The following is a 9419-nucleotide window of genomic DNA, read 5'->3' as shown; positions in this document are numbered from 1 at the left end:
CCCCCAGGAGCTGCTCAGGACCGGGTAGCCCTGCCCCCAGGAAAGAGCCCCACCCTCAGGGGGTGCCCCCGCCCCCAGGCACCCCCTCCTCCTTCTCTGGGGCCCTGGAGCCCTTCCAAGTCCTCTCGCTCCCCTACTCCCACCCAGGCTCACAGATGGAAAGCTAGAAGAGCCGCTGGCTGCTCCCTCCTCGTTTTCTAGCAGAGGAAGCAAACGCTCAGGGTGGCCAGCCCAACCACTGTCACACCAGAAGTCAAACAGCAAAGGCAACATCCTGCCCGTTTGACTCCGGGGACCCAAGGGTTCTCCCCCTAGGCTTCCTGCCCACCCTGGCCCAGGGGCTCCCCTAGTCTCCTCCCTTCTGAGGAGCCAGGCATTCTGGACACCCAGCTGCCTCTCCAGATCTGCTTAGCTGTGGCGACACAGGCAGCCCGTCCTGGGGCCAGACACCCTGTCCTTGCCAATCACCTGCACTCCTAGTCTCCCCCAGTGGCCTCCTTTCTAGGGACCCAGGTGTCCTGCCCCCCCCCCCAGCCCCATCTTGTAAGACAAGGAGAAAACACACTGGACTTGGAGATAAGAGTTGGGTTCATATCCTGGCTCTGCTCTCAGTGCTCCCATCCCTTCCCAGGGCCCAGGGAGCCAGCACCTTTTCCTTTGCCCGGATCTCATCGAAGAGACCTTGAATCTCCCGCTTCCAGCCGTCCTGCATGGAGTGGAAGGAGTCTCGGGGCATCTCCCTCAGCACCTGGGCTTCCAAGGCTGAGAGCTGCTGCAGGATGGCTGAGAAGTCTGGCCGGCGGTGGGGGTCCTGCGCCCAGCAGTCTTGGGGGAAGGAGCAAATGGGAGGAGAGGATGGGGGGCTGTCTCTGCATCTCCCTGCCCCGCCCCCAAGCCCTCCCCAGCACCCCGCATGCTTGGCTTCCTTACCGGCCATGAGCTGAGCAAAGGGCTCCGGGCAGGTGGAGGGGATGGGCAGGGTGAGCTTGTTCACGGCAACTCCGTAGGCCACGGCCAGGCCGTCGATGCCGCGGTAAGGCACTTCCCCGGTCAGCAGCTCCCACAGCAGCACCCCAAAGCTGCAGGTCAGAGAAGCCCGAGTCAGTCCCCGACCCTGTGGGCACCCCCCTCCCCCTCCCGCGGTCAAGGCTCTCGGACCTCCAGACGTCGCTGCCCTTGGAGAAGGTGGAGGCCTTGATGACTTCAGGCGCCATCCAGGCGTAGGTGCCCGCGGCACTCATCTGGGTCGTCTTGTGCCACTCGCGGGCCAGGCCGAAATCGGTGATCTTCAGCGTCTTGTGCTCCACGTCGTCCCCCTCCACAGGCTGCAGCAGCAGGACTGGGGCGAGAGGAGAGCCCTGTGAGCGGGCAAAGGTCCCCAGAGCGCACCCCTGTCCTTTTCCCAGCAGACCTCAGAGCGCGGAGCGGAGGCAGGACGCCCACCCACCTGGCATGGTGGTGCACAGAGGGTTTTGTCTGAGGATGGGATAGGTGTCAGATTCCGGGACGCCCACTGAGGCAGACACCGCGACTAGTCACCCAGGCAAGCAAACAGCTTGGGTGGCCACCACAAGGCTTCTCATGGTCTGACCGCTACTACTACTACCCTGCTCAAAAAAACCCTCTGTGGCTCCCTAGGGACCCTGGGAGAAAACACAGGGACAGCGCTTCACAGTCTGGCTCCAATCACCCCTGTCTAGTCTGACGTCACCTTCACCCCAAACTGGACCATCTCCTACCTCCAAGCATTTGCCTCCGCCAGTCCTCCATGCCTGGCATGCACACTCTCCTCACCTCTGCCCTCTCAATGCCCCGTTTCCCTTCTGGGCTCCTGCATGACATCTTCTCTGAGCCCTGGAGACCCCTCTGGCTGTTTGCGTTCTTTTTTCTCAGACTATCCTAGGGTACATAGTTTTTGATTTCTTCTTAGCCCCTACCACTCCCCGGTTTTTATTTAATTGTGGAAAGAGCACCGGCCCCGAGTCAGAGAAGCCAACCTTTGATCTCACCTCTGGTACGTACTAGCGTGACCCTGGACAAGTGCCCAAAGTCCCTTTCTGGGCCTCAGTTTTCCTATCTGTAAAATGGGGGGGGGTACGGACGGACAGAGGGAGGTATGAAGTAGGTGGTCCCCAAAGGCTTTACAGCCAGGCAGCTAGGTGGGCCAGGCAGGAAGACTGGAATTCAAATTCTGTCTCAGAGGCTTACTAGCTGTGACACCAGGAAAATCGCTGAACTTCTATGTGCCTCAGTCTCCTAACCTATACAATGGGGATGATAATTACACCTCCCTCATAGGGTTGTTTCAAGACTCAAGTGAGATATTTGTAAAGAGCTCAGCACAGTGCCTAGCACACAGCAGGCATTCAATAAACGCCTTTTCCTGTCCCCAAAAACCCGGGACATTTCTTTAGAGCCATCAGGTTCCCAAAGAACTTGGGCACGTGATCTCCAGGAGTCTGCCGACAGCCCTGGGCCGTGGGGGCTGCTGTGACTGGTTCCCGTTTTATGGAAGACAGAACTGCAGCTCCGCTCCGTGGGCAGTAACCTGCCCAGGGCTGAGCCCCAGTGAGGGCGGGTCTCCCAAGGAATTTGAACCCAGGCTTCCCTGACCCCAAGCCCTGTGCTGTCCGGTGAAACCAGGCCCAAGGGAAGGGAAGGGGGGGAAGCTAAGGGGGGGATTCCTTTCTGCCTCTAGTTCACTTCATTTCCTGTTTCCTCCTTGGCCTCAGCCCCACCCTCAGGCTGTTGCCTTAAACTTTGGAGAGACAGCCAGGTACTGTGGGAGGAGCCCTGGCTCAGAGTTCAAATCCCATCTTGGATGCTCCCTACTCTAGCAACTTTGGGCCCATCCCTTCTCCCTGGGCCTCAGTTTCTTCATCTGTAAAGGACCTAGGAGCCCAGGAGCTCCTCTTGCCTATCACATCATTCCTTCTGGCTGGCACCACCTGGAAGGGAGGTGCTTCTAAGTTTCCTGGTGGGCTTCCCATCCTGTCTCAAAAGCAGCGAAGGCTGGAAAAGCTAGGTGGCTCAACGGAGTCAGGATCTGAGTTCAAGTTCAGCCTCAAACACTTACTAGCCGTGTGACCCTGGGCAAGTCACTTAACTCCAATCCCCCCCCCAAAAATAAAAAAGCAGAGAGGGCTGGGCAGCAGCTGAGGCCCAGACAAATCGGGGGCCTCTCCTAAGGTCACGCAAAGCAGAGTCCGGACTGGTCCCAAAGCTGGGCGGGGCGATGAGCACGTCCAGAGGGACCCAGAAGAAACGGCCTTGAAGGCGCCTTCCAGTTCCAGTCCCCAGAGTGGCAGAGCTGGCATGGCGGGCAGGTGCCCTTCATGCCCCCCATCGCTGAGCTCCTGCCCAGCAGTCCTGGGCTGATTCCAAGGCAGCAGGGAAATGTCAGTTAAAGAACATGGAGCTGGACTGGCCCTCGGAGACCAGTTTCCCTGGTGGAATGTAAGTTCTTTGAGGCCAAGAATCATTTCATTTTCTGTCTCGTTAGCCCCAGGGCCTGGCACCGAGGAGGCACTTAATAAAATTCTCATTGAACTGACAGATGAGGAAACTGAGGCCCAGAGAGACGTGGTTAGTCCTAGGCTGCACAGCATTCGAAGCTGTGTCCTGAGCCCCAATCCAGCCAGCTGGGCTGTAGAGGGAAGTGGCCTGCCAGGCTCAGACGTCTCTATTTCCTGTCTTTCTGGGCTTCCCTGAGGGGTCTCATGGCCCTGGCTCACGCAGCTCAGCCCAAAGGCCCGGCTCAGTTCTTTGCTGTTTCCAGATCCTTGGACTTAGCCCCAGTTGGCCCCCATGGCTGCCTACCTCCGTCCCTCAGCCCTGTCCAGACTTCTTCCCGTTCCCTTCCTGGTCCCCCCGGCTTCCCCTTTCTAAGCAACCTCAGTCAGGAAAGTCAGGGGGTGAGGGGGGCAGGGCTGGCCTGGGTTGGGGCAGCCCCGGAGAGCTAGTCCTGTGACTCGTGGGCCTAGAGAATTCCCTCCCTCCTCTCCCCCAGCCAAAGCTCACAAGGACCCCATTGTCCAGGCCACTACAGGAAAATCAGCCCATTGTTTTCTGCCATGGCCCCCCACCCCCGGGATAGGGATCCCCCCCCCCATGCACTCAGGACTGGAGAGAGTCTCGAAGGAGGCAGGATGCCTAAGCTCTGGGAGGCCAGAGGCCCAAGGTGCCTAGGTTACAGGAGCCAAATCAGAGCTCAGCATCCCATCCAGAGGGGGTTTGGCCAGGGGGGGCTGCCCCCAGCTCTCCCCCCAGTCCAACCACCCCCGCAGCCAGCTGGGCCTGGAGAGGGAGAGGGAAAGGGAGAGAGGAGGCCAGGGCAGGGACAGGAAGCCCGTTCAGGAAATGCAGGAAGTAGCAGGGAGGGTGGGGAGCAGGGGCTCAGGCTATTGTTCCATTTTCTCTCTAAAGAGAAGGGAGGAAAAACAGAAGCCAGGAGTCCCCTCCCCCCAGCCAGGGGTCCAGCCTGCAGGGGAATCCCCCCTCCTGGCAGGGCGCAGGGTTGGGGGCGCACCCTGCCTGGGCTCTGGGGGAATGGGGGCCCTTCCCGGTGTCCATGGACTCCTTCCCCCAGCCTAAGAAGCCAGAAGTGGGGAAGGCCAGAAGCTCTGGGCCCAGCAGAGACACAGAGAGCTGGAGCCGAAAGGGACCTGGGACATCGTCTGGTCTTGGCCTCTCCTTTGACCAAGGGGAAACTGAGGCTCAGAGAGATTCGATGACCCAAGTCACCTGCGGTTAGTGGGGCCTGAATGCAAGGCCTGACTTGGGAGTCTCTGCTTTCCCCAAAGCACTGAGCAGGGGCCCACCTCTCTCTGCTTTCTCCTGATGTAGTGATGATGAGTTTCCCCCGATGTAGTGATGATGAGTTTCCCCCCTCCAGGAGAGAAGGGCCCAGAACTCCCTACAGACCCGAGTCCCCAGCCCTGAGCTTCCCCGGGGCTTGGGAAGGCCAAGGGGCCGCCTCCGCTACCTGCCCAACTCCTCAATCTCAGCCCTGAGCCGGGGTCCAGACGACTCCTCACCTTCCTCGCCTTTGCTGTCTGAAACGTTCTACCCTTTCTCCTTCTGGGTCCCACCTCGAGCCCTTCTTCCTCTAAGAAGGCTTCCTTGGCTGTGTGGGCCCCTTCCCCAGATGGACGAAGGGTCAGGGCCAGCCACACACAGCACACTTCCACACTGCCCCATATGTGGTTCATCATCTGTCCCCAGGTAGACTGAGGGCATGCCCCAGCACGGGGCCTCAGAAGTCCAGACTTTCAGCACTGGCAGGGCCAGACCTCCGTAATCACTGAATCTAAACTCCTGTACAGCTGAGGAAACTAGAGCCCAGAGAGGCAAAGTGACCTCCCTGAGGTCTCATAGCACATCACTGGCAAAGTGGGACAAAGACTTTATTCTCCTGCCTTCCGGTCCAGTGCCCTTAGAAACAATTTTCAGGGGAAAACGTGAAAATATACATTCAAGAAACAATTGCTCCTTTATACTGGGCACCTGGTGGGAAGGCAGAGGGGGAACGGACCAGTTTCTTGCCCTCTAGGAGTAAAGAGTATAGCAAGGAAGACCAGACCTAGGCAGCTAACGGTCATCAGGACAGACATGATGGGTGCCACAAGACAGGGATGGGCTCGGGAGGTGGGAGGAGGGAGGGAGGAAGCACTGGGCATTGAGGTGGTCAGAGGAAGCTTCCTGGAGGGGAGAGAAAGATGGATGAGGCTGCACCAGGATCTCTCTTTCAATGCCTAAGAGAGCCTATTGTCTCTTTCACAAAGCCTCCAAAAGCCACAGTTAGACACAGACTTTTGGGCATAAGCTGCACTATCCAAAGAAACAAATACTGATTTAAGCCCCTACTATGTTCAAGGCCCTGCCTTTGGCTGGGGTAGCAGTACTCCAGGTTGGTGTTTGCTGGTGTCAGTGGGGAGGGAGGTGCTTCCCTAAGTCTTAAGTGGTCCTAGTTGAGAAGGGAAGGCTAGGTTTCTCAGACAGACTGTCAGCTCTGGTCCAACACTTCCAGGATAGCACCAGTCTTGTCGCCAAGGCCCCTGGCCACCCCTAGGATGCCTGCCAGTCCCTTCCTCTCTCTCGAGGCCTCAGTTTCTTCTGATGTAAGAGGAGGGGGTTGGATTCCATGTGATGTAAGGGCTCCTCCAGCTTGGACATTCTCTGATCTTATGCCTAGGGTGGGGTGGGGTGAGAAGCCTGTTTCTGGAACCAGGCTTCAAGCCTGGAAATATCTCGAGGTTTGGAGTCAAATGAGTGAAGTCCAGAGTGGCCCTGCGAAAGTCATTTCCCCTCTCTCTGCCTCAGTTTTCTCTTCTGCTGGGGCCCCCACTTACCTTATATGGAACATTACCCCTCAAAAGAAAGGAAGGGGAGCTACAGTTCCTAGCAGCCCACCACCCGGCAGCTGAGCTGTAGGAGCCCCGAGCCCCAGCCATCTTCCTTCCAACTGTTTTCTCAGGGAACAAGATTTAGAGAAAGCCGCTGGCTTCTGAGGGGTCCAGGTATCCTTCCCCACTCCTAACTGCCGGCCAGTCCTCGGATCAGGGCTTGGAGAGCCGGCTGGGGGATGTCTGGGAAGGGGCCCGGACAGGAAGGCTGGTTACTCACTGTTGTTGGACTTGAGGTCCCGGTGGATGACAGGCACAAGAGCCTCACAGTGCAGGTAGTGCATCCCCCTGGCTATCTGCACCCCCCAGTTGACCAACACGTGAGGGGGCACCCGGCGGCCAGCCAGCGCCCGGCTGAGGGGCCCTCCAGCGGCATACTCCATCACCAGGCACAGGTTGGGCTCCTCCAGGCAGACCGCCTTGAGCGCGATGATGTTGGGGTGCGCCAGCATGGCAAAGAGGCGAGCCTCTTGGCGGACGCTTTCGGCAGTCACGCTGATGTCCTCGTCGGGGTCCTGGCGGGCAGCCTTGACCGCCACCAGCTCGCCTCTCCAGCTGCCCCGGTACACCTTCCCGAAGCCCCCCACTCCGATCACCTCTTCCAGGCGCAGCTCCTGGAAGCGGGCCACCTCGGGCTGCGGAGGACTGCCCCGGGACACGTAGTTGGAGGGGAAGATGCCCACCTGGTCGCCCACCTTGCCTGCCCACCAGCCCTCGTCCCCGGAGATGGCCGCGTCCCGGGACAGCACCTCCACCCGGTCGCCCTTGCGCAGGGTCAGCTCGTCGTGGCCGCTGGCCTCGTAGTCAAACAGCGCTGTCCACACGGGGTTGGAGTAGGCGGTCTTGGGGGCGCCCTCGGCCCGCCCCCCTCCGTTCCAGGTGCCCAGAGGGCTCTTGAGGAGCAAGTTCTTCAGGGGCTCCATTCTGGGGGGGGCCACGCTCATAGGCTCATTGGGCTAGAGCAGGCGCCTCATTGTAACAGATGGGGAAACCGAGGCCCAGAGAGGCGAGCGGCGCGGTCCCGGGGCTCGGGCTCCCCGCCGCCCCCCCTCATCGCGGGGTTCGGGAGGCGGGCCGCCCCCGGGGGGGGGCTCGGGCCAGCTCAGGGGCGGGGCGCCCGGGGACCCCGGGGGCGCCGCCTCGGGACCATGGGGGGGGGCGCTGCGGCGGGACCCTGGCGCTGGCTCTGCTCCTCCTCCGCGCCCCTGCCGCGCTCCCTCCTTCCTCCCTCCCGAGGTCTCTTTGTACTTTGGCCCCGGGGCGGGAGGCGGCGGCGGCGGGGGAGGAGTTTCGCTTTTTTCCGCTCTTCTCCCTCCTGCAGGAAACAGCATCAGATGACGCTGGCCCCGCGGGACGGCCCCGGCCAGGGGACCCCGAGCCCCGCGCCCACCCCCGGGAGCCCCGCGCGGGCGCCCCTCGCCTTGAGCCGCCCGCCCGGGGGACCCAGGGGGAAACTGAGGCGGGGGAGGAGCGAGGGCGCGCCCGCGCGCTGGCGACGGCCGGGCCCGAGCGAGCGCCCCTCCGCGCCCCCGGCGCCGCTCTAGCCCTTTTACCGGGCTCCTCCGAGCTTTCGGAGAAGGGGCCGAGGCGGCATTGGCCGCCGCCGCCGCCGCCTCTGCTCCGCGGAGGAGTGCCTGTCTCTTTAAGAAAGCCGACACCATCTGCACTCTCCTACTTCTGTCTGCTCCAGGAACTTTCGGCCCAGGCACTAGCCGGGTCTGGACCGTGACCTAAAAACGGAGGCGACGCCGGCGGGCTCATCCCAGTGACGTCACCCACCCCTCCGGGCTACAGAATGAGGCGGGCCGTAGGGAGTACCGCCCTCCTACCCCTACCCTGTAATCTTATACGTCCTGGCGCTTCTTCCTGAAGGCTATCCCATTGGCGAAGCCACATGTCAGTTCTTCCCTGTAACCCAATGGTCATCCGACTCTCGTTTAAGCTCCGCCCCTCGGCCCCAGTGCGTCCTCTACCTCGGCCTTGCGCATGCGTTCCAGCAGCCCTGCCGTGGTGCCGTTGCTTTCCTGGTCCCCACCCCCAAGCCGTCTGAGCCCAGGTTTTCAGCATCTACGCATGCGCCTAATTCTCGGCTCCTGCCGCTTTTTATCTTATAGCTTCAGCGAACTGAATGTAGAAAAGACCTCGGAAGGGCAACTGGTCTAGCTCTGAACCTCTAATTTGACATACAAAGAAACTTTATCACAGCTAGCAATTCATTACACAATTCATATCTCATTTAATCCTCACAGCTATTCTTTGTGCCTGGCGCTACAGTCATCCCCATTTTACAGATGAGGCCCACACAAGACTTGTCCCGAGCGAATCCTAGTGCTCCTATCTCGGGTCTTCCTGACTCCGTTGACATATATCCTGTATGTACGCAGTTGTTCGCATATCGTTCCCCCCCCCCGTCAGAGTGTAAGCTCCCTGAGGGCAGGGTCCGTAGTATTTTTGCCTTTTTGTCCCCAGCGCTTAGCAGAGCGCCAGCCGCGTAGCTACCGCTTCTTAAATGCTCGTTGACTGACTGCTTCCTCCAAGTTGAGTGACAGGCCTCAGCTCCTTGGTTTCAGGGGCGGGACTTACTCCCTACCCAACAGTTTCTCCCCGGCCACCTATCCTCTTGGCCCCGTACGCGCAGGCGCTTTGGGTGCCTTTTCTCTCCCCGTCCCTCCCTATTCCTAGCCGGGATTGCTCCTCCCTCGACCCCGTCTGACCCCGCCCAGAGATCGCGGCGCTTGGCACGGGCGCCGGCGCACTACCGTCCTCGGCACCTCGGCGCGTGCGCAGTCCTTCGTGGTGATTTTTCCCTTTCCGGGTCCCCCCCCCCGGGTCCGGCGGGCGCATGCGCACCCGGCAGCTGGCGGCTCGCGGCTCCTGCTTCCGGCCTTCCCCCCCCCCCCCCCCCCCCCCCCCCCCCCCCTGCCGGGGCCGGCACCGGGAGCGAGAGCGTCGTCAGGGGCGAGCGCGGAGGCCCGGGGCGCTCGAGCTGCGGCCGGCCCGGCGAGCGGCGGCGGG

At 60.9% G+C, this 9419-nt stretch overlaps 1 protein-coding gene across 2 annotated transcripts in view; it reads right to left on the bottom strand.

The window, feature by feature from the left end:
* Nucleotides 1–7438, bottom strand: part of MAP3K11 (mitogen-activated protein kinase kinase kinase 11) — a 12943-nt gene extending 5505 nt beyond the window's left edge. For both annotated transcript variants that reach the window (XM_027856086.1, XM_027856087.1), the window contains exons 1-4: nt 6625–7438; nt 1159–1339; nt 931–1079; nt 650–825 (exon numbers count right to left, since the gene is read on the bottom strand). In XM_027856086.1, coding sequence (XP_027711887.1) covers nt 650–825; nt 931–1079; nt 1159–1339; nt 6625–7348 — 1230 coding nt within the window. In that variant the 5' untranslated portion in view covers nt 7349–7438. The remainder of the gene's footprint in view (nt 1–649; nt 826–930; nt 1080–1158; nt 1340–6624) is intronic.
* Nucleotides 7439–9419: the final 1981 nt, after the last annotated feature.

This window comes from Vombatus ursinus, unplaced genomic scaffold (assembly GCF_900497805.2).
Source record: "Vombatus ursinus unplaced genomic scaffold, bare-nosed wombat genome assembly UNPS02011369.1, whole genome shotgun sequence".
Lineage (NCBI taxonomy): Eukaryota > Metazoa > Chordata > Mammalia > Diprotodontia > Vombatidae > Vombatus > Vombatus ursinus.
The sequence above is the reverse complement of the archived record's forward strand: the minus strand, read 5'-3'. Positions and strand labels throughout refer to the sequence as shown.